This window comes from Sphaeramia orbicularis, chromosome 4 (genome assembly GCF_902148855.1).
Source record: "Sphaeramia orbicularis chromosome 4, fSphaOr1.1, whole genome shotgun sequence".
Taxonomy (NCBI): Eukaryota; Metazoa; Chordata; class Actinopteri; order Kurtiformes; family Apogonidae; genus Sphaeramia; species Sphaeramia orbicularis.
In genome coordinates this window covers 46148210-46171897 of record NC_043960.1, presented here as the reverse complement: position 1 = coordinate 46171897, position 23688 = coordinate 46148210, and the positions used below count along the sequence as shown (strand labels likewise).

Here is a 23688-nt window from a genome sequence, read left to right as displayed (position 1 = left end):
ATTACTAGCCACAAAGTTTAATCAGTTGAATCCAATTTTTGTCAGATGCATGTAGTTCATTGTATGACCCATCTCTAATTGTGTTCATCTGAATAGCGACTGGGATAATAATTAGCCTTGATGCTTGATCTTAGCTGGTGTTGTATAATTCTTGTCTCTTGTACAGTAAATGTTAGCCCTGGGATGATAGCGCACTAATTGCTAACTTGGCTGGGACACAGTGACAGGTGGGAGCTGTTGATGTTTGTTAGCCATTTAGCTCTTCAGCTGTGTGGCTAAGATAGATAGATCACTTTATTTATCCCCAAATGGGGAAATTAAAATAACACTCATCACACAGTACAAAAAACACAACATCTCTATGGACTCAGCTACAGGCCCTTCTAACATCAGTGCAACAGCCCAATATCAATTGCAAATAAAGTTCTTATAAAAACGCACAACGGCAGGAACAAAAGAGTTCCTAAGATGTTCAGTAGAACACCAGAGCATCACCATTTGCTCATGAACTTAGTAACGTTAGCAGCACGGTGCTAGAGGCTGTAGACGGAGCCTCAGGCCACCGGTTAGCTCATAAGCTGTGCGGCTAACGTTAGCAGTGCAGTGCTAGCAACTGCAGAAGGAGTCTCATGTTCCTGTCCACACATTCCCTCCTGGCCACCCAGACGGACAAGTCACAATGACACCCATTGTGTGTGCAGAGACCGGTGGTCTGAGGGTCCGTCTGCAGCCACTGGCATTGAGCTGCTAATGTTAGCTGCAGAGCTAAAGAATAGTGTGGAGTGAAAACAAATGTCCGAAACGTCAATGTCCGGCTAAAGTTTCCAATTCTACTCCACTTACTTTTTTTTGCCGTCTCGCTGCCAGCTTCATTGAAAACAAATGAGGGGGAGGGTTAATGGTGGGTTTTATGACAGTAAATATGTGCCTCAAAACTGTAGGGGGGACCTCCATTGAGAAAAATGCGAGAAAAACAGCGAAGAAGAACCAAAACCAGCAAAGAAGAACCAAAAAGGTAAAATGTTGCCCTATGCCGCGTTTCCTCTACGTGGAACCGGCTCAACTCGACTCGGCTTGACTTGACTTGGGAACCAGGTCCTATTCCCGTGGACCGTTTCCATTACAGGATACTACCGACTTTACAGTACCTGGACGTCATAGCAATGCGGCGCGTTACTTCTATGTCGCCTGCTCAGAGAGTCACTGATAAACTTGCTCATTGCGTGTTGTCTCATCAAACTCATGCTGAATTTTTATGTCGGCCACCAAAGACTGAATCTCCTGACTGAATGGTGTGGTTTTTCGGGCTGTCATCATGTGGATTAGCCTACCGCTACATTTACTGTAAACTTCTGCATCTGATTTTTGTAAAATGGCAGGTCACAGAGACAACTCTCTGACCAATCAGTGGTCTGCAGTGTTTACATGTCACGTTTTAGTATCTGGTCCCCAGTCTTGGAACCCCCGCGGAGGTGATACCAAAAAACTAGTACCGGGTACCAGATTCCAGGTCCTTTTTTGTAATGGAAACGCAAAAAGGCTGAGTCAAGTCGAGTCGAGCTGAGCCGGTATGACGTAGTGGAAATGCAGCATTATTCCTCTTTAAGATCCAACATTTCAGAATGTAAATTCTTGCAATTTTTCAGCTGGTCTTAAAATTTTGTTCAGGAGTGTATTTCACCCACATCTTATGGGTTTGTGCCTAATGTGGATTGAGCTGTAAAGTACATTTATTCAACATTGTTTGGAGGAAGTCAGTGGAGGAATAAGTAAGCAGCTCTAAGTGTTATGGTAATTCTTAATATACTTTTGCAAGTTTGTGTCCCAGAAAAACACAGAATTTTTCTTTTAGGTGTGAAGCTGAAAAAGTTCGGGAAGCTGTTGTGGGTGTGTTTGCGTGTGTGCATTGTGTTTAAAGGATGCCATCCGCCTCCTCTTTATATCAGCACCTTGAGCTGACATTGGTCATCAGGGATTTAAACTGTCAGCAACAGCATCACAGTGAAGCAAACGGAGAAGGTGGGAAAGGAAAAGAGAACAGGAATAGTAAAGTGTGTCCATGGAGGTGCTTGTGTTAGTGGGATGGCTGACATTTGGGTGGAGTGGGCGACACTGTCAACACCAAACTTAGTGAACAGTCTGTCAGGTTATAGATAACACACTGAGAGTCAAGGTCATGCATGTGTTCTCCATGGAGAACCCCCCACCCCATTCATGTGCACCCCTTCCACAGCCTCCAATCTGAGTGTCCTCCCCCACAGGGGCTCCGGCTGCCCCCCTCCAGTGTTCCCCTGTCACAGTCATAGTCGTCCCCCCCCATCCCCGTCCCCATAGTGTTTACTTGTGACCTTCCCCACTGTCAGTTGGTTTTAGAGGAGCTTAGCCACAGCTGAGATGCCCCGCTTTCAGCAGGCCTTCACCTTAATGCCCCCCCCGGGACTTGCCCTAAACCCGGTGAAAAAGCTTCCTGCTTTTCTCTAAGTTTGAAAATAAATAACTTACGCAGTTCTTAAATCACACAGGCCACAGCTGCTGTATAACCCAGTCATATAAAACAGGTAGTATTTTCAACAACAGCAAAGACAGAGGGTCAAATGTTATGCCAGTAGAACAATTATTAATGTTAATACCAGAATATCAGTACTTGACTAAATAAATAAATAAAAAGAAAGAAAAAAACTCCAGGTCACCTGAAGCTTATTAGGTTTAACACAAACTGAGATGAAAACTACAGCCAAAAAATATTTTTGTTCAATATAATGTTTCCAAAAGGATAAAATCTAAATCAAAACTACAAGAGAAAAAGCAACATGAACTAAAAGAAATGGAACTGCAGTTAAAATCAGCTTTGTGTTCATTGGACCCCAATATTAATGGTTCATATTGAACAAGAATGAAATAGCTTTGCACAAACTGGTGCCTTGAATAAACAATGGGTTTGTAAATTGTATTTGACATTATGCAGTCTTTCATTCCATATTTTCAGCTTCTATAAATCAAGGCTCTGCTCAGAATATCGCAAAACAAAAACTAGTCAATTCCTCAAAATACAGATGATAATAAAGCTACTTATGGACCATGAAACTAACAAAGTGAAACTATACAAAGTGAAAGACTTCAAAACTCTTACTTTGTGTAATCGATTGTGTTCAATTTAATATACTTCCCCCCAGTTTAATTGTGTGTGTTGATTATGCAGTGACTGAACTGAATGACTGAATTGTATTTTTTTTTTTACGAATTTGAACGTAGAAAATTTGTCCAACTGATTTCTTGCAGACTATTCACCTGATTCTTTAGAAAAAGTGTGATTTGATTGAAAGTGAAGACTTGGGCAGAATAATGTTTGTCCTGGTTTGACTGAACTACCCAAAAAGGGCAGTAATTTAGTGTAACCTAGTTTAAAATTATATTTAATTTAAAATTGTAAATTAATCTCTGACTAGGCAGGTTATCAGTGAGCAGGAGGGTCATGGGTATTTATAAGCTCTGCCTACTTTTTCACTTGTTACATTTGTTTTTATTGTATTGAAATGCAGAAACAAGTGTTTGTTTTTTATAGCTGCAAGCATGTCATTTTCTTTGACTAGAAGTCAATTATTTTCTCATCTATGACAGTAAATTATAAGTAGACATGCGCACATTTCCTGAAGAAAACGTAATCCATGTGCTTTCCTCTTGCCAGATTTGTGGACTTGTGACTAGGTGTGATGTAAAAGCAAGAAACAGTACCAAAGAAAGACTGTTTGTAAATAAAGTACTGCATATATTTGGATTAAAGTTATGTTGTTCTACATTGTATTTGTATATACAACTCATTTATTAGAAATAATGGTTGCTATAACAGTAACAGCACAACAGGAAAGGCAAAAAATAAAAATTATTAGTTAGAGTTATTGACACTGTTTTTCAAAACCTAAATTTACAAATCACATAAGATTAACAGCAGAATTTGTAATTTGCATGAACAATGTTGAAAAGGTTAATGTAATGTGTTACATTTCTCACACACACACGCACGCACGCACGCATGCACGCACACACACACACAAAACACAACTCTTGAATGAGATCACGAATTGGGAAAGTAACAAAACAAACTGCACAAAAACCATGAAAAGGGCTCAAACCAATAAGGGTCCCTTTCAGGGGCTCTAAAAGGAGACTGAAAATACAATTTATTATCACCCACTGAGTCTACGACAGCGATAGATACAACAAAAAGATGGGCCTTACACAGGATTTAAAATAGTAGTCAGGGGTCAGGATGGGGGGTGGGGAAAACTGAGGTGGGAGGGACAAACTCTTTTTAAAGACTTTGACTCACCAGTTACAGCCAGGTGAGGAGAAACATGGCAGGTGCACCTCAGACCCCTATTATATATATATATATATATATATATATATATATATATATATATATATATATATATATATATATATATATATATATAAAGAGAGTTCTGACACACTTTCAAGTTGCTGCTCTGGTGATCACATGGTTCATGTAAGCCTGAATAGGTCCAAACAAACTAAGTGCTCTCATGTTATCTATGGGACAAACAGCAGTGACCATGGTAAATGTCAAAATAAACCACACACAACCATTGTGTCACTACTGTATGTACTGTTGTGTGTGTTGTACTTTGGAGTAGTGGGGCTGACCACTGAAAGGAGTGCATTTATTACTTTGAAAACTAAAATTTTGGGGGAAAGGTTGGTGTTAGCTTGAGTAGGCTACTTACGTGAGTGGTGCAAACTTTACAAGTTCATTCATTCTGCAATTGTACTGTACTCGTAGGGAGATAGACAGTTTACCATTTATAAGTTTTACTATTATAGGACTGTGGTACAAGCAGAAAACAGTGTTTATCTATGAACACTACCTGCCAAGCTCTGCTCTGATAACACACACAATAAGGCATTAACCAGTGGATAGCATAGTGGCTAACTTAGCGTGTTGGCGTTAGCACAGGCACCAAACTCATTAAAGGCTCAACATTAGCAAACTCAAAACTCAACAGAATTCTTATGGGATGAGTCGGATCTTACAAACACCAAGTTACAGAAGTTCTGCTTCCTTTAACTCATGAATAATAACTTTAATGAACTTTTATTGGCAGAGCTCATCTCTACAGCAACTCTCCTCCTAATTAGCACATACCTCAGCTGATAAACTGAACCAGACACCACCAGGTTCAGCAAAACAACTAAAATAAAACCCACTGATGACAACATTTGTACTAACGTTACCTTATCTTAAAAACTGCGTAATTTGTGGTTATAGTGGGTAGATCTCAATGGCTAGACAAGTCAAGCTAGCTAACTATTGGGCTACAGCTGAAAATCCAACATAACAGTTGTTTAAGATATAACTTTATACAAACACTAACACATACCAAAGGAAACAGAATTTACAATGGAAATGTTCGCTAATACAGGAAATACACTTGATAATTTGAAAGATGACAGTATCTTATTAACTTGCTCTGGAATTGCTAAATCAGCTGCAATAGAAATGAATGTGTTCCAACAGCATTACACTCAATGTAGGAACTGTCGGCCCCTCCATAACTCGGAAGTAGGTCCATATTTCGCCCGCCATTTTTTACAACAGGAGTCTATGGAAGTGTCATGACTCTATATCAATGGCTCTGGTGCACCTGATAACCACTAATGACCTGTGGAAAAGATCCAACCAGGAAAGAAAACAACTAAGGTATCTGTGCCTGGAACAAATGACACTGAAAAGATGGGAATTCACATATATATCAATAATAATAGTTGACAGTAAAGCTATCTCTTGTCCACCCCTCTACCATGTGTCGTCGAATTTTCTGGAAAAGATAAACACAGTCAATGAAAACCTGTTTATAAACATTCCGTCTTATGGAGGAGACCTGGGTGTCCATATTAAATTCACTCAGAAACCACCTCTAAAATAAATTGCTGTGAATCCATAATCGTGCATCCTATCTCAAAAATTCTTTCAGGTGAGGCTAATGGTGAGTCTTGTATTTATCGATGTAAAAAAATGTGGGGGGAAAAGTAAGAACTGAATTAGCAGTGATTGTGGGAACATGGAGTTAGTAAAGCAGGTTAATGATAGAAATTTAACATGGGAGTGAATGAGAGAAAAATCATCACTCTGCACTCGGAGGCCTGTGGATTGAAAACAAAATGTTTTAAGAGTAAAATGTGAATTGTCTTCATAAGAAAAGAGTTATTCCAACATTTTGATGTATTAATTGTTGCTGAAATCCCAGAAATGTGAGTTACGAAGAGTTTCTAACACAAACCCCAACCCTCTCTACTCTAAGTTAGAGTGGAGAGAACATCAGCCAATCAACTGTCAGCATTCTGTCTCCTGTGTGTGGATGTGGTTTGATGCATCACGGTTTTGTGTGAAAACAGTACATGATATCATTACCATGCACCACATATGTACTCTTTGTGCCGGACCACACATTTGTTGTATTCATGGAATAATTTTAGGATCAATCACGTGGGAATGGTAGCCATTTGAAAATGGCTCAATTCATTTCAGATGGACAAAGTCGGCCATTTTTTCGCAACTTTAATGAAATCCATGCACTGGAATGTCAATTCAATTAATAGCACATTTTTTGAGACCAGGCTGCACATTTTTCCAATGATATGTTTGGGTCTATTTTCAGCGTTCTGGGCCACATTTCAAACTTTTGGAATAATAACTCAGAAGTCAGTCAGTCAATCAGTCAGAATATTAAATATGACTAACAGTAGTAACTTGTGCCTTGCATTATATGCAAGCACGCGGTAACTATTGACCTGTGAACCAGAGAAGACATTGGAGGAATCATAGTGAACTTCGGGCTGCAGTGATCAATACACTGATTGAATAATCTACTGATTAATTGACAGCAGATAACTGTTACTTTCACACCTAGGATTAACCATCATTCTTCTGTTACATATGAGTGATTTTTTTCACAATAGTAGTAATCCTATAGAGTGTGTGTGTGTACTGTGTTTATGTATGTGTGTGTGTGTGTGTGTGTGTGTGTGTGTGTGTGTGTGTGCATGTTTGTGTTTGTGTTTGGTGTCAGACTGATCACTGACCCAGAGAAACCGAGGCAGGACTGCCGACATCCATCAGCCTTCCTGTCTCTGATGGCGATGGACAGAACTCACACATCCTGTGGTTGTGGTCATGATCATGGTCATACTTGTGGATCTTACAGAACAGAACCCTATCTGTGGACAGTCTCCAGAATCTATGATGCAAATGTTTCTCAGGTTTTGTGATAAATGTATACTATGGTTGATAGAAAACATAAAACTTTTGTTTTAAAAGATTAAGTGTCTATCTCTGTATTTTTATAGCTGCAGTCTAAATGGTCAGAGAATGACATTTGGATATTTTTATCCAGTGATAATTTAAGATGGGTGGTGCAGTGGATAGCACTTGTGCCTCATAGCAATAAGGTCCTGGGTTCGATTCCAGCACCAGTCGATGGGGGTGGGACCTTTCTGTGTGGAGTTTGCATGTTCTCCCCGTGTCTGTGTGGGTTCCCTCCAGGTACTCCAGCTTCCTCCCACCATCCAAAGACATTCACTGATAGGTTAATCGGTTAATCTAAATTGCCCATTGAGTGATTGTTTGTCTCTATATGTCAGCCCTGCGATGAACTGGCGACTTGTCCAGAGTGTACCCCGCCTTTGCCTGTAAGTAGCTGGGATAGGCTCCAAGTGACCCCCGTGACCCTAGTGAGGATAAAGCAGGTTCAGAAAATGAATGCATGAATAATTTAAGATGTGAAACCTAAAGTCAACCTGTTGGCTGGAAACTTTGTCCAAATTTGACACATACATTTGGTGATGTAAGTAGTTATTAAGTTTTGCAGAGACTTTGAAGATCCATGAAGTTACAAACCAAGGCTTATATTTCTATTCCATGGCATACTTTTGATTCAGTTAGTTTTGTTTTCACACTGTAATTTTAGAGCCGACTAAGCAGCTTTGGATGATACACTTATACATCCTGCCATTGTCATATGCATATGTTGTATTAGTACTTAACACTGACTGGTTTGTAGATGGGCTGCATTTGATGACATGTTGACTTCTTGTGTTTATTGGCAATAATAGTTATCTATAACTTCATGTAATTAATCTCAAGTCTGAAGTGTTGTAAATGAAGTGAACCGTGACAGCAATTGGTCCAGACTCTTTCAAGACCACCTCTTTCTCTTCCGGCCAAAAACTGGCTGATATTAAGAATAAGATTTCCTCAAAAAGTGATAACCAAGTGTTTCAAACATTTAATTCTCTCTGTAGAGGTCTGGGTTCACACATTCAGAATGCTTCCGTGAATAATTTATCCTGGCCTCTTCCAGGAAGTCGGGATGGCCACCCACTGGATCGATGGAGATCAAAAGACAGTGTTTAGTCCTAAATGCAATCCTATCCTCAAGCAAAGCTATTTTAGTGCTGAGCCCTGTGGCTGCCTCAACGCTCAGCTGCTTTATTTAAAGGCTGAGACAGAGGTTGGCCTTAGACAGAAGTCACTCAGTCCAACACATGAAACATTTTCAATCAGATGTCTGTGACCTTCTCACCACATACACCTGTATGTACAGGTTTACATATTTGCTCCTGCAGATAGAGCATGCAGTATTTATTTCCTTCTCTAAGACCATGGAAATCTTATTGTTCCAAGATACACTATATTGCCAAAAGTGTTTGCTCACCTGCCTTGACTCGCATATGAGTTTAAATGACATCCCATTCCTAGTCTATGGGGTTCAATATGATGTCGGTCCACCCTTTGCAGCTATAACACCTTCAACACTTCTGGGAAGGCTGTCCACAAGGTTCAGGAGTGTGTTCATGGGAATTTTTGACCATTCTTCCAGAAGCGCATTTGTGAGGTCACACACTGATGTTGGACGAGAAGGCCTGGTTCTCAGTCTCCGCTCTAATTCATCCCAAAGGTGTTCTATCGGGTTGAGGTCAGGACTCTGTGCAGGCCAGTCAAGTTCATCCACACCAGACTCTGTCATCCATGTCTTTACGGACCTTGCTTTGTGCACTGGTGCACAGGCATGTTGGAAGAGGAAGGGGCCAGCTCCAAACTGTTCCCACAAAGTTGGGAGCATGGAGTTGTCCAAAATGTCTTGGTATGCTGAAGCATTCACAGTTCCTTTCACTGGAACTAAGGGGCCAAGCCCAGCTCCTGAAAAACAACCCCACACCATAATCCCCCCTCCACCAAACTTTATACTTGTCACAATGCAGTCTGACAAGTATCGTTCTCCTGGCAACCGCCAAACCCAGACCCGTCCATCAGATTGCCAGATGGAGAAGCACGATTTGCGATTCGTCACTTCAGAGAATACGCCTCCACTGCTCTAGAGTCCAGTGGCGGCATGCTTTACACCACTGCATCTGGCGCTTTGCATTGCACTTGGTGATGTATGGCTTGGATGCAGCTGCTCAGCCATGGAAACCCATTCCATGAAGCTCTCTGCGCACTGTTCTTGAGCTAATCTGAAGGCCACATGAAGTTTGGAGGTCTGTAGTGATTGACTCTGCAGAAAGTTGGCGACCTCTTCGCACTACGCGCCTCAGCATCCGCTGACCCTGCTCCATCACTTTACGTGGCCTACCACTTCGTGGCTGTGTTGCTGTCGTTCCCAAACACTTCCACTTTCTTATAATACAGCTGACAGTTGACTGTGGAATATTTAGGAGCAAGGAAATTTCACGACTGGATTTGTTACACAGGTGGCATCCTATCACAGTTCCACGCTGGAATTCACTGAGCTCCTGAGAGCAACCCATTCTTTCCCAAATGTTTGTAAAAGCAGTCTGCATGCCTAGGTGCTTGATTTTATACACCTGTGGCCATGGAAGTGATTGGAACACCTGATTCTGATTATTTGGATGGGTGAGCGAATACCTTTGGCAATATACTGTAGTTTGGGTTTTACTGTTAGCAAAGTTGTCTTGGTCCTACTTCACACAGAGGATACCTTTAGTTTAGAGGAAGTATAAATGGTGTGTAACTAAGTTGGTATTAGTTGCTATTTTGGCAAGGCTAATGATTTGTAAATCTCAGGTCTTACTAGTCACCAAACCTTACTTTATCTTGTCTCTTTGTCAGGTAATATATTAGACCATCTACTAAATGGTTACCACAATTTATAACCTGCAAAATATAGAATACATCACCACTTACAGATGACTTACTATCATTTCTAACTTTATCAATCCAGCGTGTATGTCACTAAACAGTTGTATAAAGAAGTCATGAACTTTGCTACTATTTTTACATTCATAATTCGTAGTATAGAAGAGTAGAGCTTATAAAGCACTGCCAACAAAAAGTTAGCAAAACATGACACTGTTGTAAAGCAAAGCACTCATATAATGGACATTACACCCACTAAACACCGTCTTACCTCCATAAATTATGATCAGAATTTAACAGTTTACACATGGCTAGAAAATACACTGTTAGCATTTTAATCACTAAGGCTTGGACCGGAATGCTGGTTTTTGTGCATTGGTTAATCCAATGCCAAATTAATATTCTTGTGTTACAAAATAAACTGATAAATGATATTACCTTATCAAATGAAGGTGACAGCTGTAAAACATCAGATCAAAAATCAATAAGGTCTGACTTTAACAATGTAAATGAAGCAACAGGTCACTGTTGTCCTTGTTTTCTAATGTGGTATCACAGTTTATTAGTGGTTTATAAAGTTAATGTAATTACCAACCATATAGGAACCCAAACATACTTTTCATGCTGTCAAACAAACAGGTTCAGGTGGTGTAATAAGTTATTTCAAGTTTGCAAACATTTGTGCTATGGATTCACTGATTGCAAAGTGCTTGGCTGATACCAAAATAATACCCCATAAAGAAATCATCATTATAAACATTGAAGTAGTTAATATTTTAAAGTCTTTCAGCTCTTCATAATAATAATAATAATAATAATAATAATAATAATAATAATAATAAGAAGAAGAAGAAGAAGAAGAAGAAGAAGAAGAACAATCAGAGTAATCAGAGTAATCAGAATAAATTGATTTTAACACAGGTTCAAAATTATCTATGAAAAAACTACTGCAGTGCCATCCTTGAAAAGACTAACATGCCAATACAGATATTAGGTATATTAAATACTGACTGATACACATGTCACTGATACGCTGATATATCAGAGTATCCATAATTGGTGCATATGACTATATGTCATTTTAAATCCATGATTTTCAAAGGGGTAAAGGTGTGTTTGGTGTTTGTGTTGTTTATGTGATGTTAATGTGTGTCTGTGCATATGTGTGTGTGCTTTGACACCACAGAGACACCTGTCTCAGTCTGCCATTCAGCGGTGATGGGGACAGCGGAGGGCTTTGACACGCTCCGTTGACATGACAGCTCAGACAGCATGGATGTTAATCTCTTCTAACTGCTCCCAGCCTAATTAAATCTTCCAGGGCAGCACACATGTAGAGACACACACACACACACGCACACACCAGTGCGTTTCTAAATTGGTCTGCGTTGTGTGTAAGTTTTAACGATCTGTTGAACTCGCCCCACAGCAGTTTGTTTGATTCAAATCGTATAAAATTCTGTCTGAGACGGATAGATTTGCACTGATTTTAGACATTCTCTTGCACATATTTGCACACATTTGTTACACTGTTCAACACTTTTATTGGTTTCATTTTACTCCAGTTGTCAGTAGTAGTGTCACTTGAGAAACAAAGGCAGAACATTAACAATATCACTTTATATGACGGATACACACAACCGCTATTAGAAAAGCAGTAGTGTAATCTTCAGCCTGTGCATTAATCCTGTTGATGTCTATGATGATTATAAGTATCTGATCTACTGAAAAGGGGTTGCTGTTCCCTCTCAAGGCAGCTTTGCATGGCATTAAATTGTACCATGAATGTAACCAAAAATATGCTATTTAAATAGTGTGTTGGCATTGATTGCATTTGGACTACTGGACATATTAATCAATAAAATATGTGACACTCGGCATAACTGAACTGGTTTGTAGTGATTTTGGGGAAAGCTTGTTTCAACCAAATTCTGAAGATAAAAAAAATCTACTGTGTTTTACTCACATTTTTGATAAGCGGTGGTTTTTGTAGATGGAGACACAAGCCCAATTTCATGCAAAAATGGTTTCAGATTTGCACTGGGCCTTAGATCTGCATAAGTACAAACTCAGCCGTGTCAACACAAACACCACAGTACAGTTAAGAATATATGATGTAAAGAAAAACCAAAGAGGCACAAGACTACCAGAGAAAAAAGGAAGTAGTCGCTTTTCCATTGGACATCAAAACTTTTCTGATTTTTACTAAATGTTGAAAAAACAGAAGTGTGTAATGTTGGTTTTTCCATTAAATCACAAATGTGATGATTTGTTTATTATCACGAGATGACATGAGAAGTCATTCCATAAACATGGCTACAAACGTAATATGGTGTTGATTTACAGATATATTCATTATTATTATATATTACCCCTCTATCTTTTACTAAATTAAGAAATGATTGGGTTTCCTGGTGTGTCCACACATACCGTGACATGTTTCTTCTTCTTTGTTTGTTGTAACATACATCAACTTCTGTGTTTTTAATTCACCTGACTGTAGTTGCATATAAAGGTCTTTCCATTGCAGTTTTGCGTGATATACCATTTGCGCTATGCCCGAAAAACCACCTCTTGCCAGCACAAAAACTTTTAATAGAAAAATTAGACTTTTGTTGAAATTGTCGTTTTTCCATTAGGTAAATTTTTATGTGCAAGTTATATTTGCACAATTTGAGAGTCAATGGAAAAGCGACTACTGACTCAGGCTCTTGTGGCTGTAGAATTGAGGCTTTCAAACAGAAATGGTTAAAAATTAACTGCTATAGACAGACAGACAGACATATACTACATGTAAATATGTCTGTGTCTATGGTGGAAATAGACTGTAATGTATGGTAACTGAAGGTACAGGTTCAGTGAGTGATATAAGTGACATCTAGTGGTAAAGATGTAGACTGCAACCAACTGAATACTCTACTCACCCTCCCATATGGTTGGCTGCAGAAAATTCAAAACAGTTAGAACAGTTGACAATAATACACTTTCACATTGGAGTCCACTTCCTATAAATCTGACAAAAGAAGTGTTTTCTAAGCTACTGTAGGAAATATGGTACAACATGACAGGTCCTGTGAACGAAGACCTGCTCTATCTGGGGATAAAAACAAGTCATTCTAAGGCAATGGAAACAAAATGATAAATCCCTTCAAATCTTAGACACTGGATCTGTTCACAAGAGAAAACAAAAGCAGCTCCTGTAAGAAACATATACCCATAGAGCAGATACTAGTCTAAAGGTAAAATACATATAGTATACTTTGTGAGTTCGATGCACATTTAAACCCTCAAAAATGCTGTTAAATATATTATGCAAGGTTTTACTCATGTACTCGTCTTTTATGTTAATGCTTATTTTGTGATGTGACTTTTCAGTTTGATCCAAACCAGATTCTCAGATGAAACTTGTCTTGGACCACAGCGGTGGTCTCAGTCTGGATCAGGGCTCATTTATGCTCTATGTTAAAGACCCAGACGGATACGGATGGACTGTTCTGTCCGTCTTCTGCGTACATTACATATGTAATTCTGTCTGTTTTCCAGCAGCTTGTGGATGCTTATCCAGACAGAGAATACGGAGCAGTACCACAGGGAACCGTGGAGGCAGTGTTGAGATTTGAAGAGAATCATTTCCATAAATAGTGGAACTTTTCAAAGAGCGACTGTGTGAGTTAGTGAAAAACTACCGACATGTTTATGACAACTACTTTTATCAATATCAACACTAGTATCCACATTAGTAAAACTTCCTGTTGTCACCTTGTTTGTTATTATTGACTTCTTCTTCTTCTTCTCAAAAAACTTTACTCTTCTTTGCGGTATTCAGCCAGTATTTTAATTAAGAGCGGCCTCTGATGGATTGATTGAGAAATGCTCATTCCAAAGCACCGGACGCACAGAAGTATGAAGGCAGTGATGCTTGACAAAGTTGGAAACGGACATACCTACTTATGTATGTAAAGTGAACATAAATGAGCCTTCAGACTGAACCATTCAAACTTCAGTTCAAACTTTTAGACTTATCACGGGCAATTATAGGAAAACCCAAAGGAGAAACACTAATGCTAAAAATGAGCTGAATTAACAACATGCTGGTGTCAGATGTGTGGTTGTCGATAAAGACTCAACACATGTAGATGATGATGGTGGGATGTGTACGTCCTCGACCAAAATTGTGGTTGAAAGCAAAATGAATCAGGATAAATCTAAACCATGTCTAAAACATGAACCAGATGTTTGTTCAGACTTTCATAAGTGAACATGTATCGACATGTTTTGAATCTACAGTCGTGTCCTTTACACACATTTATCTAAATTGTACAACCATCCTCCTCTGTTTTTGTTTCTCTTACCTCCCCTCTCAGTGGTTCTTTCCCACCCCCAAGTTTCCCCATCATTCTACCCACATCTCTGCCTTCTTTTCATCTGTTGTGCTTTTGTCTCTGTCATCTCTCCAGTCCTCTGAGTTAAACAGGCCAAACAACTAGATTACAAACGGCTACGAGAGTGAAGCTAAGGAGGAAGACAATCTGAATTTGTTGTGGATAAAGAATGAGGAACGAGGCTGTGCAGTCAAAGAAAAGCCAGTGGAGTCAGAGTAAGGCTGTATTTGCCTGAGGGGAAAAGGCTGAAAAGTAGCTCTCGCAACAGATGTGCGGGGCAGTAAAGTGTAATTGAAATGCCAGCAGCAATGGTCTTATCTCGCTGCTACAGGAGCCTGCTGCCAGTCTCAACATCAGTTAGATGTCATTTTACCTAAGTCTGAATCAGCCTGCCACAATCCGCAATCCCCATTCCTCTGATGCTAGTCAGGAGAAAAAGAGAGAAATGGATGAGGGGGAGGGAGAGGAGAAAGAAAAGGAGGGGGAGGAGGGTGGGGAGTCTGTAATAGGATTTCAGTAGCACCCAGTTAACTTCCACCACCTGGACTTAGTTGGTAATTTGATATGGCCCATCAATAGGATTCATTTACCTCACCGCGGTATTACCATCGCCATTCATTTGACTTTTTAAATATATATATATATAGAAGAACCATAGAAGAAAGATATTTATTCATTTCTGTCTCCACATTTTCCCACTCCTCCTGATCCTAATCACGGAGGTGGGAGGAAGGAAACGAAAGGCTATTTTACTGTATTTTTTGCTAAGAAAGAAAGTCCTTGGTCCAGAGTGGATGGGGAATCCAGACGCCATGGCGGTCCTCTGCGCTCCAGGCGGGGCTTAATTTTTTGGACCAGGCACTGTCCCTCTGGAGGGAACCATAATGTCCTCCCAGATTAGAGGCTGGCACTCCTCTGAGCTGATGCCTTTTATCGGGAACTTTGTTGGTGCAAACATGGGATCATCTGTGAGACATTAAAGCGGCCTTATCTCCTCACTTTAAAGCATTTTATGAGTTTGTGTGGGGTGGTGCTTCTCGCGGTGGTAGTTGTACCTTTCTCCAAGCTTTTTGGTACTTTCAAGTAACAGAGTATGTGAAAAAGTACGAGGCAGCGTGTGACTGTAATCACAGTAGAGTTGCATATACCACCATCTATCTGAATGTGACGTACTAATGAATGTAATATATACTGCTTGTCTTTCAGAGGGTCATTTTCAATGTGGTCAACTTCTCCAAGACCAAGAGTCTGTACAGAGATGGCATGTCTCCTGTTGTCAAGTCTACCAGCCGTCCAAAATGGTAAGGCAAATGCAAACACAGGTCCTGAATGGGAAAAAGTCCTATTTGCAGTTTACAGTGTTCTTATTCCCTTTTTGTACCATGGAAACAAAGAAAAGGCACTCATCACATGATCTTTAAATGGACACAAATTCAATCTTACAAATGTATGAAATAGGCTTTAATATAATACAATCGACCATTTCCAGTGGTGAAATTGCTTCACATTTCCAGAGTGCCTGGTGAAAATGTGAAGTTATGCATCCAAAACTTGCAAAGTATGCAAGAATATAGAGCTGTAAACTGGTCCCTTTAATATTTGCTCTGTTAGTATTTATGTTACTCCTGTATTAATGTGTGAGCTCTGCAGGTGTAAGTTTATTTGAACCACTTGTTGAGTTGTCTTCTCTAGAGCAGTCTGTTGTATTTACATGATCCTTATGTTTGTAGTGTTGGTCGTCTGAGATCTGTCCTGCCCCTGTCTCTAAAAGCTCCACTTTCCAAAGGCTCTGTTTTCAGCTTTGGGACAGTGCATTTTCCAAGAGGGTTTTAAGAAATTTATTTAGTTTAAGAAGAAGAAGAATTTGAAACTCAACCCATAAAGGAAAATTTCATGATCCCATTTATTACTAACAAATCAACATACGTGGTTTTCACAGCATGAAACACTGTAAAAGTAACTGAAGCTGTCAGACAACTGTAGTGGATTAAGCACTCAGCATTTACCTTTAGTATGTAGGAGTATCAAGTTACATGAAAGCAGCATGCTCAAGTAAGGTACAAGTACCTCACTTTTGTGTTTTAGTACACTGTTTGAATAAAATTACTTTAATTCCAGCACTGGTACTTGACAATAGTTGCTGTTAAGCGAGTTGATAATTATATGTAAAAGAAAGAGTGTGTGCCATGGTCACTACAAGGATAACAGAGTATCTGCAACTTTGAAAAACTTTTCTTTCTGACCCAAACGTAGACACATACATTCCCCTCACACACACACACACACACACACACACGCACACACACACACACACACACACACGCATGCACGCACGCACGAACTCAGTCACTCACTCACATTCACCCTAAAGACTGATGCTTTAGATTTCCTGAGTGGATACGTCTGGGAGCATTAGCATGTGATCCATTGGTTGCCGGTATGACGGGTGTCTGATGTAATAACAGTTGACTGATGGATGCAGAAGTGTGTGTGTGTGTGTGTGTGTGTGTGTGTGTGTGCGTGTGTGTGTGTGTGTGTGTGTGTGTGTGTGTGTGTGAACGAAGGTGTGGCAGGAAAGAAGGGGTGGGTCCGGTGCAGCGGCGTTGGGGTGCGGCGTCTGCCAAACAGGCTGGTGTATCCAGTGGGGCGAGGAGGGTGAACAGGGTAGGGTGATGAAGTGTTGCCGTCCAAGAGGAGCCCTGACATCTGTCATCAGTTGATGGAGGGCATCGGCAGAAACGCCAGGCATCTGCCACCCTGAGCTGCCTGCGTCTGCTAGCATAGCCCCACGCCGACCGTACCGTAGCACGACGGTCGCAGGCTAATGGGAATAGACAATGGGCACGACACTGTAGACAGGAAAGATGAACTGCTGTCTATGATACGGCACAGTGCAACATGATGCAGCTCTGCTCGACTGCCTCGCTGTCTGTTTGGAGTCTGTAGTTGCAACTTTGCACTCAGAGTTCCTCTGTTGTGCTAGTTCAGATGTGTCTTGTTTCACTGTGCTAGAAACGCTAACGTTGTCTCAACCTGCCAACCGTTTATTTACAGTGAATCTGGCAAGCTCTTAATATAAAATTGGTGTTATTTTTCAGATGAATGCATTTATAGTTTCTGTGCCACTATGAGGAGGACGCTGTGAACCAGAGTTATGTCACTCACTTACTATTTTTTTTTTCAACTTCTTTTTTTCTTTTTTGCTGTATATCAATGGCAATCTTAGAACAAATCTGTTAAAATACACAGTGTGGTAATAAATGAAATAATAATGAATGAACTGAATGAAAGGGCAGTCCATGGGTTTGGACGTTCTTTCAGTGTCCATATACTCACACCCTGCTAGTACTAGGTGTACTTACTGAAGCGGTGGGTGGGTAGATAGACTGCTGCTGTCACTTATCTGTTTCACGGTTTGACTTGGTGTGTGTCCATAGATGTTCTTCTGGTTGTAATCAGTGATTATTTGAATTACTCTTGTCTTTGTATATGCTTGAACTGATCTGTACAGTGGAGACACGGTGGTGCAGTGGTTAGCGCTCGTGCCTCACAGCAAGAAGGTCCTGGGTTCGATTCCAACACCAGTCGGCGGGGGGTGGGACCTTTCTGTGTGGAGTTTGCATGTTCTCCCCGTGTCTGCGTGGGTTCTCTCCGGGTACTCCGGCTTCCTCCCACCATCCAAAGACATGCATTAATAGGTTAATTGGTTAATCAAAATTGCCCATAGGTGTGAATGTGAGAGTGATTGTTTGTCTCTATATGTTCAGCCCTGCGATGAACTGGCGACTTGTCCAGGGTGTACCCCGCCTTCGCCCCTATGTAGCTGGGATAGGCTCCAAGCGACCCCCGTGACCCTAGTGAGGATAAAGCGGGTTCAGAAAATGAATGAATGAATGATGTGTACAGTCACCTCTGACCTCTGGCATCAGCAAGTGTGAGTAAAACCTAGAGTCCGAATCCCAGACTTTTCTGGTCTGTAGACCAGTCCATAGACCAGTTCATAGACCTGTCCTTAGTCCAGTCCATAGACCAATTCATAGTTCGGTCCATAGACCAATTCGTAGACCAGTCCATAGACCAGTTCATTGACCAGTCCTTAGACCAGTCCATAGACGAGGTCAAAGTCTGATCCATAGACCACTTGTTTTGTTGTAAAGTATTATATAGATCACAGGTGTCAAACATGAGGCCCGGGGGCCAAATCCGGCCCGCCAAAGGGTCCAGTCCGGCCCTTGGAATGAATTTGTGAAATGCAAAAATTACACTAACATATTAATAATCCTTTTAGTTCAGGTTCCACATTCAGACCAATTCAATCACAAGTGGGTCATAATAACCTATAAATACTCCAACTTTTTCTCTTTGTAAATGTAAATGTTTTCATCTATTTACACTAAAACAAAGTATAAAATTGCAAAAATATCTGAATAACCTGAACAAATATGAACAACCTGAAATGTCTTAAGAGAAGTAAGTGAAATTTTAATAATATTCCACCTGCTACTAAATGTTTTGTGTATTTGTGGATCCACTGTGACCTGTAAATTATAATATACATGTGTAAATAATATGATATGATAGTGGAGCATAATATTGTTAAAATTACACTTTTTTTTCCCAGTTTGTTCACATTATTCACATTGTTCGAAAGGATAGTTTGTGGATGCAAACATTTTCATAATGTAATTTACTTTTTTCACCCTAAAACATAGAGAAAAGTTTGATGTTGACATTATTTATATATCATTATATTATAATTTTACTGGTCCGGCCAACTTCAAATCAAATTTAGCTGAATGTGGCCCCTGAACTAATATGAGTTTGACACCCCTGATATAGATAAACTTTGATTGATTGATTGATTGATTGATTGTATGTCTTCAAAATAAGGCGGAATGAAGGCATTATAAAATGATTAACATATTGTCTTCACATTTAAGAGAAGGAATAGGTTAAAAATAATGACATCAAAAGTAAAAATAAATAAATAATTATAATAATTATAACAGGGAGCATTACATAAAAATGTGACTATTTTTGCTAATATTATTGCGATTATGCTTTATGATTTTGATATGGTGACTCTCCGTCACTTTCTCCATCCTTTGCCTCTCTGTCAGTGACGGTGGGTAGGAAATAATGGTCATCATCTTAGCAGTAAAGCTTTTAACATTAATATCCCTTCTTTTCTTTGATTAATGGTTCATATTTAGGGGAAACTACAAGGTATTCCCTTTCAAATGAAGACTAATACATGAATATTGACCTTTCACTTCTTCTTTACTAAACCTAATCCTTACCTTAAAATGAGTGACTGGTTACCTGGTGGAAGTTGAAGTGAATAATAGCAAGATGATGAGTATTATGTAGTAAAATGAAGGACAATTCTGTATGCAGACACTGATTTGAGTCCATTTTGAGTATTTTGAACAGTCATGTACATGTGTATGGTCTCCTCCTTCCAGGCATTGATCAGAAATGAAAATAAATTGTGATGTGACATGAGGACATGAGGGAATCACGAACATTCTTTCTGTTTAGGGCTGTTTTTTAGTCTTTGTTCCTCTCTGGATGATGGCTCTTTTCATGTGGAATTACAGTATGCATCTCCATTTTCCTATTTTTGGTTAATATCTGTGAACTGTTTTCCATCAGCCACTCTTTTAGTATCTTACATGTGTGTGATGTTGTTAATAGTCCCTTTAGTTAGCATAAAGAATTGTTCTGTACTTGATGGTGAGATATGCTATATTACTGTGTCTTTAACAGGCATTGGAAATTTAACTGACACTCGTGCCATGTAATTATTGTAGCTCATTATGAAAAAAATAGTCACTTTCTGAATAGTCCTGACTTTGAGGTAATCTGTCTGAGGTGTTAATCTGAGCAGTAGCCTTTCTGGGTCATTTAGGACCCAAAGCTTTTCTTAATATGCTAATCATGCATCCCCGGTCATGTTTATGTTCCAGTAAGCTCTCATAAATAGGTATTTAAGTGACAGACACAGCAGGAGGTAATGTTTCTGAGGCCCTCTACATTTTCCTCCCCAGGCTAATACTGCTTTAAACATTCCTCTCAGCACTGTACCATTGAAGAGACATCATGTCTGAAGCACTTATAGAGCCAGTTTCAACTATCTGGTGCTTCCAAGACCACAGCTGACACTGTTTGTGTCCTCACAAAGTGGTCAAGATGCTTTTAACACAACCTCCTCTATTTGACTTTCCATGAGCACAACAAAGCCCAGACAGCTCCTAAAGTACCAATCTTCTTTTTGACAGTTACAGATATGGAATAAATAAAAAGGCAGAAAGTGGAGAGCCTTCGCCTGTCTGATCCAAACTCACACAGGACACGATAAAGAAGGAACAGAGAGAGAGAGGGCAGAGGAGGAAAAACACAAAGTACAAGAAACAGAGATTACCAAGACAGGTAGACAGGAAGAGGGAAAGATTACTCCCCCTGCCTTCCTCCCCCATGTCTGTATTTATCAAAAGAATCGTCAGTATTAGCCCAGGAGTTGAAGGCTTTATCTGCCCATGCAGGTGCCTCATGTCCTGGGGCCCCGGCATCACTCGGTGCTGGAGTCTGCAGGGTTTGGCTGGTGTCGGCTCAGAGACAACCGGCAGATTACAGTCCTGCAGGACGTTCACTGCTACAGGTGGAACCATCGCTGCTGTCTCACCCATCTTTGGCTTCATGCCTCCATTCAGCCTCTAGATACTGTTCTGAGAGATATCAGAGCAGCAGACCTGGAGTTTCTGCATAATTTGACATTTAGACACATCTACAGGTTCATGTTTGATATATAATGAGAGATAATCTAATTAAAAGGTAACACATTGCTTTGTGACATTGGAAAGACATCAAGGTGCAACAACTGCAGGTTGAAAGTGATGCAACTGAGGAAATATGAATGTAATAGAGAGGTGAAGTCCCAGCCACTCTGTGGGAGCGAACCTCAGGAAAAATATGAATGGTGGTCAATGATGAGAGACAAATATTCTTTTGATGACATGTTTAATAATTTTTCTCATGAGAATTAGATTTTATAAGTTAATAAAGTTGCAGTTTGTTGCAGTAAAGATAGTTAAGAAACAATCTATTTTTATCTTTGGGTTTGAGGATATTGAAAAAAACTGAGACATGAAGTCTGCTCTGTGGTTCAGCTACATGACAGACTGTAGACGTACTGTAAATGGGCCTCACAAAATGGTAATTTAGGTAAAATTAGATCTTATCAGGTGGTGTTGTAATTTGCAAGTCTATGGAAAAGAAAAAACCATCACAGATGTTTGACTTACAGAATCAACAGTATTCACAAAATGATTGCTTATTCAGTGATCTGAGCCACTTTTCCTATTGGACTCCATTCAGTGGATCAGCCTTTGGTCTCCCTTCAAAGACCCCAAAGCCATGACATGTTTGCACCTCAGTAGTAGAGTAGGGGCACCACCATCAATTATCGGCCCCATGAAAGCATAATCGTTGTGGACCCTACATAAATTGCCCATCTTCTCAATCTGTCGGACTGGGAGGGCAGGGGGCGGAGTCATGCACCTGTAAGCGACATATCTACAGTCAGGCAGTGCAATGCCATAGTATACTGATGTAAGAACTTAAGTGATTGTGGTTATGATCAAGAAAACATGGCAAATGGGTAGATATCAGCTCTTAAATTAAACTCTTATGAGCTATTTTTGTTGTTGTCATATTTGTCCAAACAAATGTACCTTTAGTTGTACCAGGCATTAAAATGAACAAGAAATTGAAGAAAACAGGGGGTGGTCTGATCATTTTTTCCGCGACTGTATGTAAGTCTGCTGGTGAACGATCCTGTGTATTGATGACACTAATTAAATTTTAGGGCCAATGGCAGGCTGCAATGATGACCACATTAGCTTTCTTTGTCTCTGTGCATAAGTAAAAATACAAATTATTTAAATTTTTTGTAGTCATTGTTTATTTTTTTTTTTACATATGTCACCCTTAGCATTAGCACCTCATCAGTCCAGTAGTGTTCAAATATGATCACTCCTGGCCTCAAAAACCAAGATGGCGATGGCCAGACTCAAGGCTTCCAAATTGGAGTCCCTGCACTAATGTGTCCAATTGTTTACTGTAGTCTATGACACATTCATGGTGGTTTTTATTGTATTCCCAGACACCTGAATACATGAGCAAAGAGTAGAAATATCCACGCACTACTCACTGTAACACATAGGCTGCTTTATATTTTAATGCTTTGTTGTAGTTAATATTAAAGTACCACTGGAATGAACTCATAACTTGACATTATAGAATATTTCTATATGGTTAAGAAGTAGCAGAATAAAATAAAATCTTCTTTAAAAAATACATTACATTTATTACTTTGAAAATTTCAGAATTGGTACGGTACATTTAGTGGTCACTGATTTTTAACAGAGACAGACAGAATGGAGCTTCATTTCACAGTGCAGTTAAAGCTTAAAAAAGGGTAAGAAAGTGTATGAGAGAGTAGAGTTTGGAGACAAAAATAGCCATATTTTCTTGTACGAGTCTGTAGGATACAATGGCTCCCTCAGTGACACTATAGGTGCCAACCACACTCCCTGCTGTCTGCTGGTTGTTAGACTGTTAGAGCAAAGAATTGCCTGGCATACTTATTTTGTGAGATAAGCTAATTATAAAGTCAGGGAGCGTGGTGTAATGCAGCTGTTGGAGGCCAGAATGCAGTGGGGTGGGGTAATGGCCACCATGCTGCCTGAGACCGACTGCATCACCCAACAGATGCTTCATGCAGTGAAGGGAGAGGACGAATAGCAGAACATCGACCCTTTTACAGAGACAGCACTTTATGAAACTGAGTCCCCTTTTAGACTACCTCCACTCACTGGTTTTCGTTAATAATGATTAGTTTCCACACAGTCATAATGTAACAAGTGGAAAATTAGAGGCTGCGATTAGATCTGTTTGGGGTGTTTTGTCTGAAAACATGACTGAAACTCGAATTACTGTTATTATAAAACAAAAATATCTCCCAGTTATGTCTGTTCTATTTAGCATTTGTCATAATAATTAACCTAATCCAAAAGTAATAGTTTGATCTTTATTAAAAGTCAGAGGGGATGTCATGACTCCAAGGGAACA

The 23688-nt window shown here is 39.8% G+C and overlaps 1 protein-coding gene across 1 annotated transcript in view; it reads left to right on the top strand.

Annotated features, from left to right (window-relative positions):
- Positions 1-23688, top strand: part of agbl4 (AGBL carboxypeptidase 4) — a 460789-nt gene that overhangs the window by 170351 nt on the left and 266750 nt on the right. Inside the window, exon 4 of the mRNA XM_030132962.1 lies at positions 15763-15857. Coding sequence (XP_029988822.1) covers positions 15763-15857 — 95 coding nt within the window. The remainder of the gene's footprint in view (positions 1-15762; positions 15858-23688) is intronic.